Source organism: Pseudopipra pipra, chromosome 1 (genome assembly GCF_036250125.1).
Source record: "Pseudopipra pipra isolate bDixPip1 chromosome 1, bDixPip1.hap1, whole genome shotgun sequence".
Taxonomy (NCBI): Eukaryota; Metazoa; Chordata; class Aves; order Passeriformes; family Pipridae; genus Pseudopipra; species Pseudopipra pipra.
In genome coordinates this window covers 125,860,882-125,885,928 of record NC_087549.1, presented here as the reverse complement: position 1 = coordinate 125,885,928, position 25,047 = coordinate 125,860,882, and the positions used below count along the sequence as shown (strand labels likewise).

General features: G+C 36.0%; 2 protein-coding genes and 1 long non-coding RNA gene across 5 annotated transcripts in view; 2 read left to right on the top strand and 1 right to left on the bottom strand.

Moving 5' to 3' along the window:
• The window catches only part of LOC135424592 (collagen alpha-1(XII) chain-like), a 47,750-nt gene extending 23,135 nt beyond the window's left edge, over positions 1–24,615 (top strand). For both annotated transcript variants that reach the window (XM_064676000.1, XM_064676010.1), the window contains one exon: positions 9,782–24,615. Coding sequence is in view for 1 of the 2 variants with exons in the window: in XM_064676010.1 (XP_064532080.1) it covers positions 9,782–9,851 (70 nt within the window). In the remaining variant the exon portion in view is untranslated. The remainder of the gene's footprint in view (positions 1–9,781) is intronic.
• Positions 22,683–25,047, bottom strand: part of LOC135424614 (uncharacterized) — a 4,705-nt gene continuing 2,340 nt past the window's right edge. For both annotated transcript variants that reach the window (XR_010435282.1, XR_010435283.1), the window contains exon 2: positions 22,683–24,924. This is a non-coding gene — a long non-coding RNA (uncharacterized LOC135424614). The remainder of the gene's footprint in view (positions 24,925–25,047) is intronic.
• Positions 24,827–25,047, top strand: part of LRRC72 (leucine rich repeat containing 72) — a 19,396-nt gene continuing 19,175 nt past the window's right edge. The window contains exon 1 of the mRNA XM_064675957.1: positions 24,827–24,879. The gene's annotated coding sequence lies outside the window, so the exon portion shown is untranslated. The remainder of the gene's footprint in view (positions 24,880–25,047) is intronic.

Below are 25,047 nucleotides of genomic sequence, written 5' to 3'. Positions count from 1 at the left end.
CACAAGATTGAAGACAATGTGGCTTATCATCCAAAACAATTTTTATGATTTCCGCATGTGTTGAAGAAGAAAAAGCAAATATGTTTTCCAAAGAAAACAAAAAAAGAGAATAACAGCTTGTCCACTCAGGATAACATTTTTGGAAACTCTTAAATGACACCAAAATGTAACACTTCTATTTTAAAGAGATTTAGGGCAATAAATATAGATTTTATTTTTTTTTTTAATGCACATAGACACTGAAGTCAAGTGGACTTCAGTATCTACATACTTTCTAAAGTGTTGCCCTAAGGAGTGAAAGTCCTATTGATTTTCAGTGAGCCAGTCACTTAAATGCTTTTGAAAATTTTACCCTCAGGTTAAAATTCTGAAACTCCTACTCAATGTTAAACAGGCAAAGTCCCATCAACATGCCCTAGTTGCAAATAAAATAGAAACTGAGTAAGGGTTTTGAAGTCTGACTTGTTTCTTTACATGTAATTAACTGAACTCTTAATATATCACTATGTTTCAGTAAACTGCTTTGTGTTTCTAATTATGTGGTCTGAACTGATTACAGTGTATTTAAAAAATGCACACTCTACAACAAACCAGCTAAGAGAATCTGGCACAGTGTCAGGATTTCCTAGGCAAACACTTGCCAAACCTGTTGTTAGATCCAAAGTCATAATTTAAAAACAAGCCTACAAGGTATCTAGAAGAAGATCGCTCTTTCCTTCCTTCTGCACCATCTCCCACTCCCTTACAAGGGAATCACTTTACCTTATCAAAACAGAACAGTTACTGACATTTGTCTCCTGGTAGGAAACCTGTCCCTGCTACATTCAGATTTTAGATTTGACGGGTGCACATTCTTGTTAAAGAAAAAAAAGTTACCTTCACCAAGAATGTCCAAATTCTTCAATCAGATAAACATGCACAACTCCCTGCTGAAATTAAGGAAGTACCTGAGGGCAAAACCTGGCCCCAAATGAGAATTTTAATAATTGTAATACTGTGTAATCCTTTCCCTGCCAAGAGACAGAAATGGCTTTTTCTGCACAACAAATTCACAGACTTACCATGCACTCAGTATCACGATTTTGCTTTTAGCCTGTGAACCACAATATATTTGATCAAAGTGTATAGAGCTTATTTTATTAAAATTAATCCATCCAATATAATGGTGCATTGGTACAGTACTGAGAATTTCTTATCTGCACACATGGGATCTGCTATAAACCAGCAAATGTTTCCACATTATCACCCCAGACACAGTTTTAAACACTGGGAACCTTAATTAACATGGAAACCTGTCTCTTTCTCCAAGGATCTATCTTGATGTGTTGGTTTTACTCTTAGCTACTGAGCATATTTCCTCCCTACCTGAAGTTAGTTTCAGTCACCTAGTTCTCTTTTAAGTCCTAAACTGTTTCATGCAATAAATGAATGAGTCAGCCTGAATGAAATAAAGACACAGAACCAAGTATCACCTGACTACACAGGCACTACAGCCCATTCCAGACTTCCTTTCTAGCAATTTTAATTATCTTGAATTCACATGTAGAAGAAAATGTAACAGAAAGAGCTGATAGATCCCTGCTGATTGAAAATCTCCTCACTGGAATGCTCTAGGATCTCTTTTAAAACATAAAATTACATTTTTACAAAAGTAAAGCTTAATAAAACTTACTATGACTACAGTAGAACCTTAGCTAATGAAGTGGCAATATGTACACCAAGAGTTGAGTTTCAAAAATCCTAGGGCTAAGTGCCTAATAGTTTTCTAGGTATTTTTAGTGAGAACACTTTGTTGTTGTTGTTGACTCATGTCACTCACAAATATAATATGTAGAAACATATGTGAAGTCAGCCTGGTGAAGAGCATGACAAATGCTATTGCCATAAAGTTGAGAGGTGGGAATAAATATTCAGTACGTTCTCCAGGTTCTATGTAAAATTTAATATCAAAACACTTTAGGGAAGAACAAGAATAGCAATTCTTTGCAGCAGTAGATGTCAACATTTCAAAATCTTTTCTTCAATCCAAGTCAGAAAAAAATCCTCACATTCTGAGATTCTTTACAGAATAAATTTCAGATAAAGAAGAAAATCTAACCAAATGTTACTATTTTGATTTTTTCTTTTATTAGTCTTGACTTTTAATAGTGGTAGTTCAACAGTAGCAGGATAATCCCTGCCTTAAGCATGGCATTAGGTTTTAAGGGATTATTTATCTTATCTAAGCTTAGAAGTCTCTCAGTGTACCTTCATGGTAATAAGTAAGCAGTACTTGCTTGATCACAGAGTTTTAAGCAAAACTATCCTCTAGCCTGAAGTGCAGTGGGATTTCAGTCTTCATGTAATGCTTTATATATCTATATGATCACAACAGATTAGCATTTTGAAATAAAATATAGTTAAAGTAATATGGTTACAAAACAACTTGACAATGAGGCCGCTGTCAGCAGAGATAATCAGCAATGATTATTTTTAAATGACTGCTTTTCCAAATATTAAACTTTGTCCATACTGTTTAAAACTGGCTATAACAGTAGCTCTTGTCATTGTTGACCTCACATCACTGTCCAGGAATTAAATAGGCTTCACAACAAATGTGTGTTACCCCATATTCAAACCTTGCTGCTGTTTATGCCTGTAACCTTCAGGCGATGAAGACGTTCTCTTTCCAGTGCAAAGCATGGCTGTTGTGAGCGACATTTATTTTGGGACTTCAGTATTCGGTCTATTTGGAATTACAGACTGGTTTAGAGGACATGTAAACAGTATTCAAGAAAGGAAATGTCAGAACATTCTGTTTGTTCACTTGGCCTTTCTGCAATTCTTCAAAGCTTTTCACAGGGTTGCTTTTCTAAAACGTATCCTAACATGGAAACATTAGACAAATAAAGCTTTCATAACTGTCAACATCTGAGTTTGTTTTTCAGGAGGAATATTTCCAATAAATTTTCACACTGAGGAAAAACAGAGTAGTGTCCTCCCTTCTGGGAGTTTTCATCTGAAATGTAGCTCCATCTCACACATTCATGCTTGCCTGATTTAAACAACAAAATGATTTTTACTGTAATTGAAAAATCCTGCAGGTGAAAATTCCTGGACTGATTCTTCCCTGTTGGTAACTAGACTGGCCTCCTGCAAGTCTAGGAGATGCATATTTGCTTCATAATTTTTGTTTTTCTTGTTACTTACTACCTTTGCTACTTCTAAGGAGAGTAGTATCATGAAATTCTGTCTTCAAGCTTCCCTTCAGAGTTTTGCATCACAGATGCTCAATTCCATCTACCTCTTGTACAGATGAATGGAATTAGCACCCCATGCTGAATCCCTCCTTCTCTTTTTCCATTGCAAACTCTGGCAAGCTGTTGGAGCATAAGAGATGTGATAACAACTGCCTGTCGTTTCCATGTCTGTCCGCCTGGTTCCACTGTGCAGGCAGCACCTTTAGCAACCAAGGTATGTCTCCAGAGAATTTTCTGCACAGTTGAAGAGAGGAAAAGCACTAGAGATGCTTATGAAGGGTGCATACTTGCACAATGTCAGAAAAAGCCAGTAGAATATGGAGGTCCAGGAGGCGATCTGGGGACAAATTTTATAAAATAGGTATTCTGATGGGATTCTGGTAGGTGCTAATGCATTTTACACTAATTTATGTCAAAAATTAGTGGAAAAGAATTTTAGCAGTTTCAGTGACAAAGTACCTGTTACTGTAGAGCTCCTTACAATAGTAAAGAACCATATCTAAGGTTCTTTCCTTTAAATAAATTACATAAAAGAAAATTAATTAAAAATTACTTCTATATGTACAAGAAGTTATAGCATAATTTCTGTTTAATAGGTGTAGAGGATGTCAGTAAATGCCTCTCAAATGCCTACATGAACTTTTAGATTTTGCCCACTCTAGGCTATACTCAGTTTTACAACTGCTTTTTACTTGAACTGTACCACATTTACATACGTAGTCTGTTATAAATTGTGCATAGAATAGGTATTTTGTGGTCCTTCTAAAAAATTATATGGACAACATAAAAAAGTATCTCTTATGAAGAAAAAAGTATTTCGTTCTGGACAACCCAATACATAATTCTTATCAACATTCAGTATCAGTATAAGGTCTGTTAAAAAAAGAACTAAAACTGAAGTGCTGGAGCCAATTTATTCATTAATGACTTTCTCTGTTCTTAAGTGAGAAAAATTGTTATTTCATTACTATTAATTCAGTCATTATAAACAAAAATGAAGGGATATGATGATTACTAAGGACAAAGGTATATACGGCCATGAATTGCACTTTATTTTACATTCTAGAAAACACTAACTGTCAAAAATAAGCTGTTTAAGATAGATCACTTTTTTTATAAACTGTCAGAAGGAAAATCTATGCATTAAGGGTCCAATTTGAATCTTGCTAAAGTCAATAGAAATCCTGCAACTGTCTTACAGGGAGTTGGGTTTAAAGCCTCCATGGAGTAAAACACTCACCATGGGAGTAGCTGTCCGAATTCCGATAGTCTGTGTTTGGAGCATGCACATTAAAATAACCCAAAGCATTTTCCCAGCAGGTAGCACATGAGATCTCATAGTCTAAAATATAAATACAGTAATGGCATGTCACCATCAGCCCAGGAAACTGGTATTTAACCAGTTTGGTCTGAAAGGCCAATAGGAACTTTAACTGTCTATAAGCAGCAACCAGTGTGGTCTTTTTATTAGCTTTTTTTTAATTAGCACTATTAGAGACACATTTGCACGTTAAAAAGAAACATCATATTTATGCATAGCATGGTTCTAAAATTTTTGATTTATCCACCTTGTTAAAATTGTTTACATTTTTTCGGTGTTTCCATTACTTAATGTTTATTACTAATGTCAGCACACTTGTGCTAATTATGTGATGGCAGTCCTTCCCAAATACTTGTTCCAAACATCTGGGGGAGGACTTTGTCTCATTCTTCCTGACGGAAGCCTAGTGTGCGTTGAGGTCATTATTGAACGCATCATACCCTAGAAGCCCCTTCCTCCCCAATATGCGTTTCTTCCTATGGACTTTCATCACTGAGACTCCAATTTCAACCTCATGCCACATGCAGTAATGCCACTATAAGAAATTTGTGATCGTCCTTGGAAGGGAAGCTTGGGAATCTTTCCATTTCCATTTGAGTCCTTTTTGTATCACTAACTGTTCTTTGTTTTGCTACAATAGGTAATGTAGCAGTGACTTAATACCATGTCACCACATAAGACTTAACACCACTTTGTGAAACTACAATACCTAAAAAAAAAATCAAAATATCTTAATTATCCCCCACAGAAAGATAAAAGGAAGGAAGACAGTCCCAAGAATATAGACACTGCTTAATGTAATCTTACTTCAGGATTACTCTTGGCTATTAAGGTCCTTTTTGGCTAAGGATGTTAGCAGAGGATTGAAGTTGCTCATTGTTTGCCTATTACCTTCAGCAAAACATCTGAGGAGGAAGAACACTGAGTTTGCTCTCCAAGTCTAGCCTTCAGCTTTGTGGTGCACATAATCTTTGCATGGTAAAAGTTCAGGCTGTATCCTGAACCTTAATTGGTTTGGGCTTCAGCATCAAAAGTTGATGGTGTATTTGAAAATATCTCATTAATCTCATGATTTTGGGGCCATTACAATGCTTTTTATGTCTAGGATTTGCATCTCTACTGTCAAGCATGTGGGGATCTCAGAATATTCTCAAGACCTAACTCTCCCATAATTCACACCACAAACCCTTAAACTAATACCAAGGCGGCATTTTAGCATGAGTACCAGGGGATGGAAAAACTCTTGCTACACTCAGAAACACTGATTATACTCAGTGGCTTTGTGTGGGCCAAGCTTTTGTTCAGGCAGCCTGCCTGGCCTGCACCCAGGCAATATCAATCTTAGTAATGGTTCATCAGCTAATGCTGGGAGGTTGGTTTTCTTTATAAGAGTGTAAATTATTTAAAGTCAAGCTGTGAGTGGGCTACGTACAAAAGTAGAGATGGAAAATTTGCGGGACATGTGGCTTAGCGTGAACATGTGTGCAGTCAAACCCACTTCTCAGTTTGTAGTCTAGACATGGCCTTATGGCTTGGATTTGGAAATACTGAACCTCGCGGAGATGAAAGTAGGATTTAAATACCCTGAGGCAGATAGGTTGGAATGTGGAGAAAACCTAATAATGCAGGTTACTTTAATGTCTGCAGTATGACTGTGGTCAATCCAGCACTTTTAAATGGGGAGGAGGGAATTTTATGTCATCAAAATTTGGCAGGTACTATTCGAGATAAATAGTTTGAATCTCTAGTGACTGTGGTTTGGAAACAAAATTAAAGTTTCTGATAAATTTCTGTAAATTTTTTTTCCGAACATTCAGCTAAACACAGCTCCTCTCTTGGAGGCAGCTGTAATAATAAAATATTTTACATTTATAAAGTGCTTTTCATCCTGAAAAGTCCCAACAGACTTTGCAAACTGCATTCAATCAAAATCACCTAAATGTGACTAAACTGCATAGGGAGCAACAACCAGACATGGAGGCACAACACATACCTTGGACCACAGAAATTTTGGCCAAGAACACTAGACTGAAGTTCTAACACTGTTGAAAGAATAATACATTTTTTTATTTACATGAAATGTCCAGGACCCTGGATTTTTCAAAATACTCAGTTAATTGTAGACTTTACCACTCCACTAAGTACCTGGGAAGGCAGAAGCAGTGAAATTATTTGGTTGGGACTGGAATAGTAGTAGTCTGTGGGTCTTGAAGCTAATGCTTAGAGTGTTAGGCTTTCCTTGACAGATATATGTGGATATTAGTTCCTATGTATTGCATGCAGATGATACAGTTGCCAGGTACAAAGCCTTAATGAGGCTGCAGACAAGCAAAAGAACTTTCCTATGGGAGAGTGATGAACTGCATGTTACTAGCAATCATTTGCCAGATTGGTATGCTCTACTAAAAAGAAAATACTAAACATAGCAATAATTTAGAAAGAAAAGCAGTACTGCGTGCAAGCAACTAATACAAGTAATAGTATCAGGTGAATGTATATGTTAAAATCATGAGCTTTTTTGTTACAGTGGAAATAAAATGGAGGATATGGTGAGTGCTCTTTTTGTTAGCTTACAGAACTGTCATATAGGATTGTATTTTAGCCCAAGAATGCTCAACACAAGTTAGGACCAAAGTGTACACTTCTTTAGAAGCAGGAACTCTCCTGCGGTTCGACTACAACTGTGCATAAGTGAGGCGCGATCGAGCTTGCTGAGGAGTAGCTGCACCATTCAATGAAATGCTGTTAGTTAAGACTGAAAAAATAAAAGACTTAGTACGTGGCATTAGAAATACCAAATCAAATTGAAACTGTACTTTTGTATATTGAGTCAAAAGTCTCAACAAAATAAAAATTTATTTCACCGGAAGAAAGAGATTTCACTGATTCTTTGTTTAGGTACTCCATGCTACCTCACTCCTGCCAAAGGGCCAGTCCTTATCCAAGAATTTTATGTAAATTATTAATAGAATACTTATGGACAAAACACAACTCATATGGTATAGATAATAAACATGTATATAAAACATTTTAAAATGTACATTTGCTTCTTCCCTTTCAAACTATAAACTAAAATCTACATATTTTCCTTTTCTTATCCCTTTTTTTAAATGAGTTTTTGCAAGAATTCTCTTAAAATTGGGACAATTTCATTTTAAAAGAAAGAAATTATATCAATTGATGTTGCTTCTTGGGACCTATTATTCATCAAAATTGTTTTTTAGTTTTCCACACATGATCTACTGGCCAAGTTGTGTGTGTTGTTCTGTGCCACAAACTATGAAGTCTTTATATAGTATTTCTTTGTTTCAAGGATAACTCTTTAGAAAAACAGAAGAAAAATACTCTCTTTTTAAGTATATGGAATGCAAATTTTTCTTGTTTCTGAGTTTGTACAAGAAACATAAAATAAGGAAAACTGATTTTGGATGAAGGCTTTAAAAGAGCCAGCCATCCACTTTAGGTGGTTCACAAGGATGATTTATTTTCTATCAGCTGGACATTTATCTGAAAAAGATAGTCATTAAAGCAAGGCGCTATTTTTCTTAGAGCCTAAGAATCTGAGACTATGAAAGCCACAAAAATTGATGCAAATAATTAATTCTAAAGACTACAGATATGGCAAAATACTTGACATACACAAGAAAAGTATTCAGATGTTATTTGTAACTTTTTTCATTGGAAGACCAAACAGAGCATGGCTCCAATTTTGCTTCATTTCCCAAAGTTTTTTTTTTTGAGATTGGAAGGCTGGGGAGATTGCTAGGTGATTTTATACAATACATCCAGGTTCTTTTGTACTGAACTTCATTACCTGTATTTGACTAAAGAACGTGTTTCAGAAAGACACTGAAATGTGAAGGAAGACTTCAGCAGAGGCAAAATCCATCTCTTCTCTGCTAATTTGGACATTCACCCTTGCAATTAAGAATATATCTCTTATATGTAGCCTGATGGTTTGGGCTTTCGTTTTCTGGCCACAAAAAGACTTCTCAGCTATTATACTACCCAGCACTTTCCCTTGTAAAGGTAGAGGCCCACTAGGTTTCAGTGACCTCTTAAGTATTCTTTTATTTCTCTCTCATTTATCACTGTTCAGCCTCTCAGATAGTACCAAGCTACTCTGCTGAACACAAAGGAGTTATTTTTGTCTGTAAGAATATGGCATGAGGCCTGCTATACACTAAGTACAAAATATCAAGGCATTCATGACAAAAATCTAATGTAAGAACAGTGCCGTCAAATTCTCGGCAGTGTCAGAGTGAAGAATACCTTGATAAAAACAGTTATATCTGTGCCTACCTTTTGAAAGCTTTGCTTCACCATGCAAATAGATACCTCTGGAAAATTAATTAGTTAAGGTGGACTTCCCTTGCCTCTAATATCAAGAAGTAGGTCTGTTTCAGGCTGATTGCTGATTTTTCATTGAATACTGGTAATCTGTACCTCTGCACAGTCCATTTATGCATTCTCTCTAGAAACATCTCAGAGTAGAAAAATCAGATTCATTAGACTGATCTCATTGAAATGTACTGGTTTATGTATAAGAACATTGGTTTTGGTTCTAAAGCTGTACACAAATGGGAAGCTGGTGCTCTCAGAGATATGAAAGAAATATGTTCCTAGAACTTGTGGGATGAAAGTTGGTGCCATTTAATGTGAACTGGGAGCAAGGTTATGTCTTCAGGAAAGTACTGTGATTTCACACCAAAATTTCCACCCCCTAGATGTCTATTTCTTTTGTATTTTATCAGGGCAAACTCATCAATCTGCAGAAGGCCTTAGCAATTACATTGATGCCCCACATAGCAGCAGAATGCTACGGTCCAGGTGCATACCAAGGAATAAACACAGTGAATGCAGACATTTTAAAACACTGAAAGGTACATATAGTTGCTCCTCCTGTTTCATAAGTGCTGTAGAAGTCACTGAGAAGTAAAAAACAACAAACTTTTACTAATAAACAAGGATTAAACACAAAGATTGGAAAATAATCAGAAAATCAGAAATGGAATACAGTGAATCAAAAGGTGGAGCATAGTATTAAATAAGGTGCTAAATATCTTCATATCATCATTAATCACTTTTATATCAAATTATCAGCTCTACCTCAACCATTTCATAAAAACTTATGACTTAAAGCCAAAAGAAGGCCAAGTTCTTTGATTTATTGGTTTGGGTTTTTTATTTCTTTGTGTAACTTATTTATTTGTCATTCTAGGCCAGTTCTCTACATAGGAGGTCACTCACCACAAATCACAGTGCTTGAGAAGGGGCTAAAAGATGGATGAGGCCAAGACACAAAGCTGTGCTGAGAAATGTCTGCTGGCAAAAGGACTAATATGCGCAGGGCAGGAGCAGAGGGAGCCATGGAACCATGAAACCACCTCCTGAACTGTGATAGCTCTAGAATCTACCTCCTCATACAAAATAGATGGAGAGGCACACCAGGAAAAGAAACACTGACGCTCTTCAAAGTTAATGAAATGAATCACAAATGTGAGTGTGGAATCTACATTGTATGTAATCAACCTTTCTTTACCTGTGACAATGTATCTTCTCTTCCAACAGAGAAATTGCCCTTTAGAAGCAGTTCTCACTCTGCAGAGGAAAGAGGAAACAGCAAAGGAGAATATCTTGGTAAGAGCAGTAGCAAAGGTGAGGGGAAAAGTTTGAAAACCTGTGTAAGTTTTATTAAAACGTTGATCGCTGTAGTTCTTGCTGACTCAGCAGATATGGTTAGGCACATGGTACAACTGAGAATCGGACTGCTGATTTAAGACCCAGCTTTAGACTCCTCATTTTGAAAAGGTTTTGGAAGTGTTGGCTTAAATATCAAGAATTTATGAAGCAGTTTGTACAGCCTATTGCAATGAGCTCCTTCAGTTTAGTTGACACATAAATAATGAACAACACACTAGAGGAACCATAGATTCTATTTTTATTTCTATTTGTTTTTTCCTATCTTACTATTTTGCTAGTAGAGAATTTAAAGTGATACCATATTCTTTCATAAACACAGAACCAGGTTGCACTCAAATACACACCTGTAGCCACATTCAGTACAAAAGCTTAAATTCTCATCTTTTGGATTTCTGTGAGATTTTTTTATTTTGTCACATTTCCTTTCCCTATTGTTACTACAGCCTCCATGGGGTACCATAAGTGAAGATTCACCAGAATGCTCCATTGTAAGATCTTTCTTTTGTGCTGGCTTTTGTCCTGGCAGGAGATAAACCATCTCCTTCACTCTGTCTGGGACACAGATGGGTATGGGCAACATTCTTCCACTATTGAGTCATTAATCAAAAGGATCTATTTTTCCACTTTTTAGTGGCCTCCCTTTTTCAAAATTTTGTCATTGAGTAGACAGTTGAACATTTTCTATTTATATAAGCCTGATCTTTTCCTAAACCAGCTTGGATTAATTAATTTAGTGTCAATATTCTCTAAACCATGCAGATTTTCTACAGTTTCAATAAAATACGGGCACTTGAGAGTTTCCTGCCTCCACTGAAAGATAAAAATGGGCAAAATGTAATTCATCAATAAGGAGCACTGTTTACCACTTTTTTTCCCAGATATGGCAGTTTGATAAAATGCAAAATTTTTCCTTGAGCATTCAAATATCGAAAAATGTTTGTGAGTTTCAAAACTCTGGTGTCAGTATTTGTGAAACAGACGTACAACCCTTCCTCATTCATTCAGGTGGATCCAAAGGGCTATGTTGTGCACCACCATATGGTGGATAAATGTAGTGAAAGCATATGTTTACATTTGCAAACAAGTTCTTCTTTTTTTTTCTTTGTTCTACAAAATTCGTTTTTGCCTAGATATCTTACAGCTTCCCTAGGCTTATCCATTCTCATGCTAAAGGAAAGTTAGAAGCACTATTCTAATCAAAATCCTTCACAAGCACAGCCTCTAAGTAACCCAGACTGTCAAAGACCTCTGTGCATAAAGTACTGAAATGTAACTAATTTTGAGTGTTGTTGATACCCATGGCAGCATTTAACCACTGACATTTTAGCCTGTGCTTCTTCAGTATTTATCATGCTTTTATACACATCACAAAGCAACCTCAAAGCATAGGAACCAGGTAGCTTTTGAATGAGATTGAAATGCTCCAAAAGCACACCTTACATTCTCCAGCCATAGGACCAGGCTAGAAACACCTTCCTGAAACGTGTAGTGTGGATGTTAAGTTCTCAGCACTAACCTTTTCATGGCACAAATTCTTTTCCATTAGCCTGCACTACTTAACTAATGTAGACATCATTCATGTGGCTCATCTGAACCTACTTACAGAGCAGAGACTACTTTGATGGGCTTTGCAAATCTGACTGGAAATTTCAGTCCATCCAGCAAAGTGAACTACAAATGGGAAACAAAACTGGGGCAGGCTCCTCTATGCTTGAGGATTTGTTGCATGTACCTCAGGTGTGCAATGTAGTAGCTAAGTAAAAAGCCCTGGATCAAAACTTTTCTCCTTAGTCAAACTGAGTCTGGAATAATTAACTTCCAGAATATGCCTTTTTTTTTTTTAACCCTTGGTGTGATAGGATGAATGTTTTGAGAGATTTCCCTAGAAGCAGGATATTCTACTGAATTTCCTAGCAGCAACAAAAGAATTTTGAAGAAGAATTTTGAAGACACCATTATTGATAATGTATGTTATACATTTTTGTAGCAAATGTGGGTAGAGTCCTTCTCAAATCTTTGTTCGCAAAGCCTAGCCATGATGATGATGTTATACATTTGCCTGAAAAATGTATTTTGTCTGCTATGTTTTTATTTCTCATTAAGGACACAAATAGAGAGATAGGGTGTCTTTTTTTAAATTAAAAAAATGGAGACAGAATCGCATCTGTGTATAATTACAGCTGAAAACTTGCAGATCTATTGTGAGCTCATCCTCAGCAAAACCTCACAAAATCACTCCCTTTTTATGGCAACAAATGAGTTTAATAGCCTGAACTTTTCCACATCATATATGTAAAATAAAGTGGCGTGTTAGGAAATATTATCAGCACCACTGTATTTCTAATGAGCTATAATACATTTCTGTATGCTGGTTTCTAGGTTAAGCTTGGCTGTAAATTTGTAAGCACATGCAACCATGTAGTACTTTCCCCTTATATGATACAATAAAGAATCTTAAAATACACAAGCTATATATTTAAAACAAAGTAACCACAAATTCTTACAATTCAGAAAGCAACAATATTCCTGTAAAGGGAGGACATAATTTACAGAAATTACTTTTACTAGGCACACCCAATTTTGACTTTTATGAGGCCTAGATAAGTAACATGGATTTCTTAAGTTATTTTAACAACAAATTGAACTATTCAAGCTTTACATTCACTTTTAGTATTAATAATGCCTATCAGATTGATGCTTGCACTTACATAAAGCTCTTAATTTAATTTTAAGAATATCCGACAGTTTTACTGGGTCAGACCAATGGCATATCCAGGCAAGTTTTCTGTCTCCAGCAGTGGCAATAGGAGAAGCTATTCAGAGACTTATAAACCGAGATGTTCTCAGAGATCCATTCCTCTTTCTCTTCCCGCAATACACTACTGTTGTGCCAGGGTGGCAAGAGGTACATCCTCACCCTATCGTGATATTGTCCATCTGTTTGGTCTAATCCCTTTTGGAACCTCCTGACGCAGTTTGCCCCTGAAATTCCATGTGATAGCAAGAGCCAGAAGTCCACTACTTTGTGTTTAAATAAATGCTTTTTAGATTTGTTTTAAGCTGATGTTCTATTATTTTCCAGTTCTCATATTATAGAATAGAGTGAACAGAAGTTCTGCCTCTACCTCATCCATGATTTTCATGACTTTGTAACCCTTCCTCACTTTTCTTTCCAGCCTTCTCCTTTCATGGTTGAAGACTCACAAACTTTTTTGTCTCTCCACATAAGGTAGCTGCTCAATTGCATAATCATTAAAGTTCCCCTTGGAGTTACATGTTTTTACCCAGAATGCCAAGGCATTTTTAAATTTTTTTTGAGAGCTTCTCAGCAACTTTGGGATTCAACTGCCATACTGGTGAAAAGAAAACTGAAGCTTTTCAAATTATCGATCTGATTGTTACTTTTCTAGTATGATAGGTAAATGCCCTATTATTTATTCGTAGAGGTTTAAAAAAATTACTTTGGGAGAATATAATTTGATTTTCCTCCTTACTCAATTCAACCTACTATTTTATTCATAAGTATTCATTAACTTAAAATGTAATATTTTGAAGAGTACCTCATTTTTGCCATAACAGGCTAATATATTTAGCTGTGCTTCAGTAATACTTACACTTTCCTCGAATACGCTATTTGCTTATTCCTTTAATGCATTTATCTATATCTACAGCTCTTTTAATTATGTTAGGCTCTCCTGGAATGTCTTTAAAGTGTTGCTCAGAGACTTTGAATCATGTATATTCGTTGCCTTCTCTGACACTCAGTATTTCTTCTGCTCTAGCAACTTAGGCTGAACACAGGTGTTGAAAACTTTTGCTTTCATTTGAGCGGTGTTTTGTTCCACCTTGTCTGTTAGAGATTTAATTTTGCACTAGTAGCTGGTATTATGTACAAGCACAGAAGCCTATGGCCACAGGTAGCTATCTTTTTTTCTCCCAGGAGAAAAATACAAGCATTGTGCTGACTGTTAGTGATTTATAGAACACAAAGGCCTCATTCATTCTCATTTTAAGGTCATCGCTGTGTGATCTTCTTTGAACAACTTGCAGATAAACATCAAGAAGGCCTCATGAATAACAATGACTAAACTGTCAAGGCAGTAATAGTATGATTGAAGAGAGCATCCTCTAAATGCAACATATACTAAGGAATGTGGAGAAAACTTCCATGTCTTACAGCTGTAATAAAATGGGAAGTGCATTTTTAATATAAAGGTGAAGTGGAATACTGGTTGGAATCAAGCCTTAAACAAATGGCTTATTTAGCCAAAAAGAGAGGGGGGTTGCATTTTGAATATAGCAGAGTGATGTGCAGGAAGCTCGGAGAATACAGTATCTTTCTCTGGCTCCTTCGTTCCTCTGTGGGAGGGAACTTTATAGCATTCAAGAAAATTCCTTGATGGTGCTGCTGTTTCATATGAGCACATTGACAGGATGCACAGTTTGGCACAATTGTCTATTTCTGATCTGAATTACAAATACCAGTGGTGGCAAAGATTCAAACTGACCTATACTGGTGGAATAATTCAAGTAATTATTCAGGGAATCGTAGTGCAAACACATTTAGTTCTTTAGGTCTGGAGTTCAAAATGCTGCAAAAATCTCATGGTATGCTGCACAATCATGAGTTCCATGCTGCACATGTAGATTAATGATGTGGTGAGGTATCTCATGAGACTGAGACAAGAGACATACAACAAGGTTCTAAGGAGTGATAAACTCGGTTTATTTAATTCCTAAATAAATTTCATAGATGTGGGACACGTGAAAATTGGATGGTAAAGATTCCCATGCCCAGATCAACTAGGAATGTCATGTATACTAATTAAGCAAACAGAAACAAGAAAATAGTTTGTATGTATTTTTGAGGTGCATACAATTCACATTTATACAGGTTTCCAGTCTCAGTGCCAGATAAGCCTAGTCATAAAGGATAATTGATTGGTTTTATGCACCATTGCACAGAGTCTAAAGGCATTCATAATCTATGGTTGATTGCATTTTGAATATTGCCAAAATGAATACAATCCCCTCACTGTTGAACAAGATCATAATATTTATATTGATAATTGAGAACCTTGAATAATTCATAGTCCCATCATGTCTTTTCTATAAAATTAGGACTCTTTTATGTCTGAAATCAAAACCAGTCCAAATAGTTAGGATTTTGACAGCATTTTTCAATTAAAATTGTTTATTTGTGTAAGTTTTTTCTTTGTCCTATAAAGATGAAAATACATTCTCATTCTCATTTTGGACTTGGATTCAATTCAACCTCCAGGGTTTTTTATATGTTCTTATAGTAAGCTATCTGCTCTCACAAAATGAAATATTAAGGAAGTTCTTAGTTTGTGAAGCTGAGAGAACAAAACAATGTTTCCATTTAAAAATTCTTTCAAAAGTTAGTATTAAATACAAAGACATCTTTCAAGAAGAGTGACCACATTCATTTTGACAAAGCACAGGCTGAGGGAAGAGTATGTTCCTGTCTGAAAGATGTCCTGCTTTTCAGACAAGATTTGGAATAAAAAGTTATTTAAATATTTCTGATGGAACATGGAAACAATCACTATATCCTGTGAGTGTCCCAGTCAAGCAAGAATGCAGGATCACTTTTAACATAACAATTTTCAGGCACTTGAAAAATTATTCTCAGGCTCAAACTTCACTGCATGCATTTCAGTATTTTAAAAGTCTTTAAAACTATTTTATTAAAGTATCTTTCAGTCCACTTTCTTTTTTCCCCCTTCCAGTTGCAGAAAGCCCTTATATTTGGGCTTCAAGATGAGAGTCAGTAGATCTTAATTTTATTTCCATCACTGCTGTTCCGTGCTTTTAGAATTATGTGCTTTGAATTCTGCATTGATAAAAATAAATTCTTTAGTATATAAAGCTTCAGGATTTATTGATTAAAGTATCTATTCACACAAACCAATGAGAATAATTTTGGTTGCTGGGCTCACAATGAAAAGTTCTAAGGTATCTAGATATCCTAGAACAAATTTGACACCTAAAAACCCTAAGTGGAATAGGTTCACCATTGCAGTATATCCAGTGAACAAGCAGTTACATTTTGCTCATGGAAGACTTGGACAGAAATTCCTGACACAAATCTGACAGAGGAGCAATTTGGGGTCCTCTGTACTGACTGGATTTGGGGTGTAGAAGATTTTCTCAGAAGAAAATACACACAGAAAGACTGATGGAACTGGCATGTTGTGCTGATGCTGGACAGTCTTTGTGACAAGAGGAGTCCCTTTGAGTACTGTGCCCTTGCCCAAAAGTTACCTGTGGATGTTTTCTTCATTCTTTACAGGCAGAGGAAAAGAGCACTGGGCTGCTTTGGGCACCTAACAGATGTCACAGCTGCAAATTGCATTTTCTATTGGCTAGATCAGTTTACAATCTGCCCTTCAAACTGATTTCAATTAATTCCCTTCTAGACAGCTAATTTTTCCAGCATGGCAAGTTCAATTACGACTTTCTGTAAGTGAGAGGGTTTCCAGGAGTCAGGCAAAGCAATACTAAGTTTTATAACTCAGGGTCCCTTTTGAATGTAGGTAAAAGTCTTCTGCTTTTAAGCATTAGATAAAAAGAAGATAATCTTCCCTCTGAGAAGAATGCCATTGAAGCAAGGCAATTTAGGGATTGTTAAGACAGGGGTGCTTACTTCTGGTGGGTTTGATCTTATCCTTATGTCTCTATTACTTAATTTTTTTCTTGCTTCTTGTCTACTCTTCCTCACCATCCTTGTGATACAAAATGACATGGGCTATACAATAAAAGTGATAATGTATCACTGATGTAGATGAGTCTGCTGAGAGTCAGGGTATAATGAGAATCTGCACAATTAAGAGTTTTAAAGCCCAACGGTGAAGTCCTGAAGGGCACCAGAGCATTGAGGATAGAGGTGACACACCACGATGTTGTCAGGAGGCTGCAAAGGCACTTGTTCATGCTGGCTGTTCTGCGAGGGCCATGAGGTCTGCCTGCCTTGCTGAGGTGGATGAGGATGCTTTGAGGTTGTGGAACACCATTTTGGAATTTTACTGTGGGATGTCTCAGGTGCCAGTTCCAAATACTATTTGTATCACTTTTGAAGTTCTGTGAGAATTCTGCAGAACTGCTTTCTACCTTTGTTGAAGATATTTCCAAAACAATAATTGGGACTCCTTTGGTTCTTTTAGGCAGTATGGGAGAAGATCAGAGAAAATTATTCAGGATGCACTGTTTAATTTTAGCACACACATTCTATGCCAGTTGTTTATGTATGTGGTTAGCACAGCAATATAGGGGAGTGGGGGGAAAACCAACAAAAATCCCAAACCAGAAAGCCGGTTGCAATGAAAGGCAGTTCAGCTTGTTCTTGTTTGTGGTGGGGTTTTTGCTGGTAATTATTTTGGAAAAAAACCAGTATTTAACTACCATCCCATCTACTCTGGAGTCAAATATTCAGCACTGCTTACTAGTGACCTAGCACTAGCAATAAAAGGCATAAGTTTTACTGGCAGTTATTAATGTTCTAATAATATGTGGTTTAGTCTGTTCTGAGAGTTAAGATGGTACTGTATAAAAAGCTTGCAGATACATATCCAACTCCAGCAAATTCCCAACAATGCACTGACAAACACAGGAAATCTTGTAGAAAACTATCCCAGTGTAGACTAGGCAATATTTTATTCCTGTCCTTGTTGAACAAAATATTTTAAACACATGAAATGCTTTGTTTCAAAGTAGCATTTTTGAAATCCAAAAGTTCAGCTGTTGCAATTCTTCTTTCCACTCTGAAGTTACATAAGTTTCCTGGATCTCTAGAACTTCTTAAAAATGTTCAGTTTTAACAAACAGTAATATTTTTTAGGTAAAAATCTTCTTATCACTTTGAATGAGCTCAAATAAACAAAAGCTGTGCATGTGTGTGACTAGAAATTTTTTTATTGCATTATACATATACTTTTTAATAGAAAATTTTTCCTACTTAGCAATAAGAAGCCACACAAAACATGGACTTCCTTGTATCAATAAGCTTTAACTAACCAAATCTGTTCCCTCAAGGCAAACAATCAGGTAGCTTTGACACCTGCAGCTACTGGAAATATTAATGTAAGAAGAAATCAAACTGGTGGAAGCCTGAGGAAATATAAATACAGTAAATGTATTGAAAATACTTCATCTGGTGCTTACAGTTTGTGCAATCATGAAACATTTTGCTAATAATCCTCCTAGAACTCACTAAAAGTTAGCTTACTGTGGGGTTAGAGCAATTATCAAATATAACAAGAGGATGAAATAAGAGGAGAAAGCAGTATTATGGATTAAAGCTGTGTTTATGCATCAAACTATATAAAGGTAGAACAGTACTCTAAGATGATAATTCCTTTTAAGGTCTGCTGGTATACACATCTAGCACTTTTTTAAAAAAAAGTTTTTCTGTAGAAGTGGAAATGGACTCTATTCATATGTGATTTTGTAACAGTGCATCTTTTTAAAAAGAAATTGCAAACTCATCCTGACAGACAAAAAGTCAAATTCTCAAAGGATCAGTGTACTTAGAAGTCCAAGTAGTTCTCTTTATAATCCACGTTTTTCGAACAATTCCTCTGCATTTGACAGTTTCAAAGAGTCTACACTGGACTCAAATTGTGCTCTGCTTTGGTGACTGTTACTTGTTCGAGTTCTCCACCACTTTTACAAATATACTCTCAAGTATCTTCCTTCCCAGTACAGTTTTGTGATCTTGAACTCATATCTTTGTTAGTCATTGGCCTAAATAATGCCAATCCACATCAGTACACTTACCATACCTCTACATATCATTACATGAAAACACTACGAAAAATGAGAACGGGGCATAAGAAAACTTTCATCTAAATTTATTAAACTGTCAGTGAAGTCATCATGCCTACCAGCTGGAGAAAAACCTCTGAAGTCAGTCACAACTGACTCAGTAGTTTGTAAGAATCTTGAAGTTCATGAAGTTGCTTTTCAAGCACCTTCTTCTGCTTTCCAGCATTCAATGTTACCTGCTCCCTTCTTCTCCAACATGACAGCAAGAAGGAAGAAACAGAATCAGAAACAGTTGTGAAACATAATTATGCTATTTTCATTCTGCTGCTAAATGTCAATAACAACTAATTTATGAATGTGATTACATGAACATAAGAGAAAAACAGTGGACTTGATTCCAAAGGTCTGTTCCAAACTTTGAGCGTATTTTCTGTGCAGGACAGTACTGTAGTGGTGCTTTTGCTATGTACAAAAAGAGGTCACTGAGAATTAATCCATTAATTGCCTTTTATACACTGCTACAGTGTCCAGATGTCATTTGATCCTAGCTCTTTTACAAGCTTAGCTACTTTTTAGCACCTTTAACTTAGGTACAGAACTGAGTATATGGTAATAATTATAAAATAAGAATAGTCATCATAGTAACGTAGTGTATAAGTAATTCATTCACACAGCCTAGGTCAGTAGACCTTTGATAGACTAAACAAAAGTTACCTGATCTCAATATATCGAATCAGTGAGGCAGATGAGTCAGGGTTTTTCCCAGGGCAGAAGGCATGAAGAAACAATGTCAGTGCCCGGTAGCCAATAAACATAATGTATCCCATTTTTAGATTAAGATGCCTGATTAGTATTACATAAATAAAGAATTTTTATATAATTCAGATAATAATTTTAAGAGTTCTGGTATTGAGATTGCACTCCTTTTCCCTTTAATGAATGTACATGCAAGTTCTTACATGTATAAATTCAAACTCTTCTTCAAACTTCAGTTTTATTTTGTATTGCATGTAATCATTTGCATCTATTTAATATTACACTATGAATTCACTACAGGATATGTATTTGCCATGTTATATCTTCACAGCATTAACTGACCAATTAAGTTATTACACTTGCTGCTGTCACTGGGAATGCCTATGCTCTCTGAACGCATTTCTTGAACACTTCTGGTTCAACAGGTAGTGTTCAGGGGCCAGCAATGGACATGGGCCCTCCAAACCCCAATGTAATTCATTCAGACCTGCTTTTGTGCATCTCTACGTGGCAGAGTTTTGCACCATATAAACACAGCCCCACTGCCAATATATTAAGAAGACAGAATAGCAGAAGTTTACATCTGAAAATTACTTTGGCAGCCATGAAAATTAAAATGGAAAGTTAAGGGCTTTTTTCAGTATCTGCAGGTTATAAAAGCAGCCCAGTGACAAAAAATTCTTTGAATTAATAGGGACACTGCCATCAGTCATTGGTAAGAACAGTACTGACTTCTACTTATAGAGAGCTCTGCAGACATTATTCTTCTAGAAAACAGTTATTACTTACAGGTAAAGGTAGTCAACTTTGTTAGGAAGCAGTATTAAAAGTTTTAAACATGCACAATATGTTTTTATGAAAAATACCAACAATGTTAGTAACTTGATTTCAAGTATTGAATACAGAAGATTTACTTATGTGACTAACAGTGATACTTTTATAGAAACTTCTCTATTAAAATATCTTCCCATCAAGCCCCAGGCATTCCAAGCTTGCACATTACAGAGAACCAAAAATTCCAGTTATCATGTTCTGGAGAGCATATGTGATCATAGCAAGGGAGATATATATTTTATATATGTATAGGATAGATACAAACCATTGTGGAAGTGCACATACAGGATTTTGAAAGATTAGGATGTAAATTTCTAAGACTAGAGTAACAGGATCACTTGACATAATGATGTTGTTTACAAAATTTTGTTTACATACCCATAACAGAGCTGCAGCACACAATAATTTCTTTTCTGACTGTTGATCAGACTTGGAAGTCAATCTGCAGGAACACCCCAGCAGGCAGAATGGCCAGAGAACAAAGTTAAGAGTTGGCTGTGTTGAAATGAAAGATATGTCCAAATTGTGCTGATAGAAACATAAGACAGTATTTATATATATCTTGGGACTCCTCTGCAGCAGGCCTGTCACATTTTTGGTGGTGGTGGTCTTTATTCTCCAGGATAGTATTCAGTTGTCAACTCAGAGTGAAGCTGGATTAGAACAAGGTAGTTCATCCATGTGATGCAGTCTGCTGGGAGAATTTTGCCATAGGCTGCATCTGGACTATTTTATCTTCTTCCCTTACACTTACCATTGTGTATAATATATTAATTTATATTACACATAATACTAGAAGAACTAAATAAAGTTTCTGAGGCAGGAGCCTAACCATTCCAGTTAATCACTAGCTTCAAACTGAAAACAGTCAGAATTGTTTAGATACAGGATCAAGTTTGTATTATTTATTGGAAAAGAAGCAGTCTCCCAAAAGTCTGCTCCTGAACCTGTTACAGGGTCACTGGGATGTCGTCAGTGCCATCCACAAGATTAATAGCATGAGTGAGAGAAGCGATTCAAATTCCTGAATGTTTCAGACCGTGTGGAGTATTTTAAACATCTGCACAGGGCTTGCAGCTACTGGACCTACAGGAGAACTGCACTCCTCTGGAGGAAGAGCTGGAATGCAGGTGGGATATCCTACTGATCTTTCCTCAGGCTTCTGCGTTTCACCTGATAAACACTGATAACATATTTCCGGTTACAAGAAGAAAAGAGGAAATATGCATTTATCAACAATATTTTTCATTTCACTTTCCAAGTGAAATTTATTTAACAACCTCAAAAGCAAGTTAATTGCACTAATGTCTAAGTATCATTACTATAACACGAGCAATTTTAAATTTGTCCTAGATAATGTGGTTTTTGATGGATGTTCTGTAAGTATGCAGAACTGCATAAACATGTAAGATGGAAAATAATTCTGTAGTAGGATCTGCTTTTTTGGGGAGTTGGACTAGATGAGCTCCAGAATTCCCTTCCAACATAAATTAGTTGATTTTATAAAATAAAGATGCAGTTTTTAAAAACACCTTCTGTGAAAAAGCCATACAGCACAGTACCTTTGATGAGAAGTATTTAATCATAGGAGATAATAAAGAACTCTGTGATCACCCTACTGTAATGTTGTATATTGTATCAATTTCTAAAAAAAAAAAAAAAAAAGGAGGAATGAGTGTGATCTTACTACTTTATTTTTCACTGTTAAGTATTTTTCTTTTTACAGTAAATAAATGCGCTCTAAAAATGTAGGTCTTGTCAGGGAGATGCACTGAAACTCACTCAACATTAAATTAAGGTCAATAAGACTACAAAGATGAGATTAATGTGCAAGTAGTTTAAATTTTCTGTATGAAAATGAAAATAGATCTTACTTAAAATATTTGGGACATTGCATGAAAGAAAAATCTCTACTTGTATATTGAGAAATGGAGACCTTCAAAAAGGTAATTTTTAGAAATTATACAGGACTTGAAAAACAGAAATTGAATATAAACCCTGAAAAATACAGAGCAATTCTAATATCATAGCCAAAAAAACAATTGAATTCTGAAGATAATAAACTTTGGTATTTAATAATATCATGTTAGACATTGGTTTTAGCATGTTCCATCTTTCGAAGCCATTTGAACAACAGGTTAAGTTACAAAGAGCTATTGTGCTATCAGTTTCCCAGTAAAGCCCTGTCCAAATCATTGGGAAGTAAAAGAATAGCAGAATGGTTTAGCCCATCACCTCATTATTGTCCAAGTTTCACTTGCTAGACTGTGATAAACTTCTTAGGTATTTTCCCCAGAGAGGATGGAGAATGTGGGTGACTGAACTAGAGAGCATCCAATGAGACAGGTTATGTTTTAAACCAACTTTAATCTGAATTTTACTATCCAAACCAAATCCATGTTTCTATAATGTGGTCTCTAAATTGATACAGTGACAATCTCCTGTACCCTTGGTGTGTGGTTGAAGCATGGACATACCAGGAGGCCTCCAAAGTAGGGAAGAAAAGGTGTCACTCTATGAGCCAGATGAACTCCCCAAGGCATCTGTAACCTGGTGGTTTACAAAAGTAATAATCTCCTGTTCTGCCCTATCCCCTTTGTCAGTAAAAACAGATCTATCTGTGCTTTCCCCTATTTTTATGTTCTGTTATCAAATACTATGAAGTTGCAACTGTGTATCCTTATATAAGAACATTAAGTATTTTTACTACATAAATATAATGAGAACTTTTTGGAAAAACATGTACAGCAAGTCAGTCATTATTCTGGGTAACCTGAAGGATGTGTGATCATTTCACAGAAATTTCACACAATATTCTGAGTTGGAAGGGACCCACAAGGATCATCAAGTCCAACTCTTACGTAAATGGCCCATACGGGGATCAAACCCACAACCTTGGTGGTGTTAGCACCATGCTCTAACCAACTGAGCTAATCTTATTTGATCATTTATGGACAGCAATCCAGGAATAGGACTACATAGGTGACAGATTATGTATTTTGGAAACAAAAAACACCACCAAGCTAGTGTAAAACATGGTGATCATTCAGTCTGAACAAAAAAAAATACTCATTTTCTGCTCAAGTTCCTTTAAACTTGGTGGGGATTTTAAGTATCAATTTGCAGATGCAGAAAGAAAAAGATATTAAATTTACTGAATTTTAAAGTCTCCATTTAAAGTCTCCATCCAGACTAAGTCTGTAGTTACCAGTTAAAAGAGATAAGCACCTCAAACCCCCAAAACATATCTGAACAAACCTCAACCCTTGTATGTCCCACCTCTGTGACAGAACGCACAAAATACTTTCCAGTGGTTCCCTCCCTCTCTCTCTCCCCATACTTTATTACTGAATTTGCCTGTCCTATCATGTTAATTGGACTAGTTGATATGTCACTGTTATTATCAAAGTTTTCTTTAATAATCATCTTGTCTTTTGCAATTCTAAAATGATAGATCTGTCTTGTTGATTGAAAACATTGAACTTGAATGTAGAATGAAAAAAGTACGGATCTCTGTACCAGTTTCTTCTTCTCCATTGATTTCCTCTTTTTATGATTTTAAATACCCTAGAGATATTTTTAGAAGCTAAAATAAGGTATTAAAGACATTTCTGTTGTCAGTTTTATCCCTTTATGATGTCTAGTCTTTCTTAGTTGAGGTTTCTATTTGTTTAAAGCTACCTAGCTGAAATGGAAGCCACCCACATAATTTTTCCAAGAAAATTAAATATTTGCAATGTAATACTTGTACTGTAGTTCCATTCCTCCATTATACATACTACATCTAGCTTCAGTGGTCTGAACAAGCGAAGGCATGCACATAATTAATTCCATGAGGGACAGCTTATTCATATATTTGCACACACAACTTTTGCTCTTTGTGTATCAGTTGCATATAATTTACAATGACTATTTCTGCTAACGAGTACTCAGTGCAAATTAAATTCTAAATAAAGCTCCAAGTTTTCAGACATATTTTTGTTGTTGCTTGATCAAACATTTTCTATTGTCCTACATGCATGCGTGCACACACACATACTGGAAATGGCTTTTTCTATTCTTCAGCTTGTGCTATGCAGTAAAATGGTTATATAAATAGCAACATGGCAACAGTTGCTTGCACATGTGGATGTCATAAACATTTTGTGTTCCTTTACAGCCAAATTCAATTCAAGGCGCTGTCGCAGCAGTGGGCCTCCTCCAGGAGCCGGCACGGGAGAGGGTCTCTCAGGCACCAAGGTGATTTGCAAGTTTCAAGGGAGTAACACATACGGTGTGGATTAGCTGTAAATTAAACGCACAAGTGTTTTCTTTATAAGTGACATATATATAGGAGGAATTTCTTCACATAAAGGGTGATTAGACATTGGAATGGACTGCCAGCGAGGTGGTGGAGTCACTATCCCT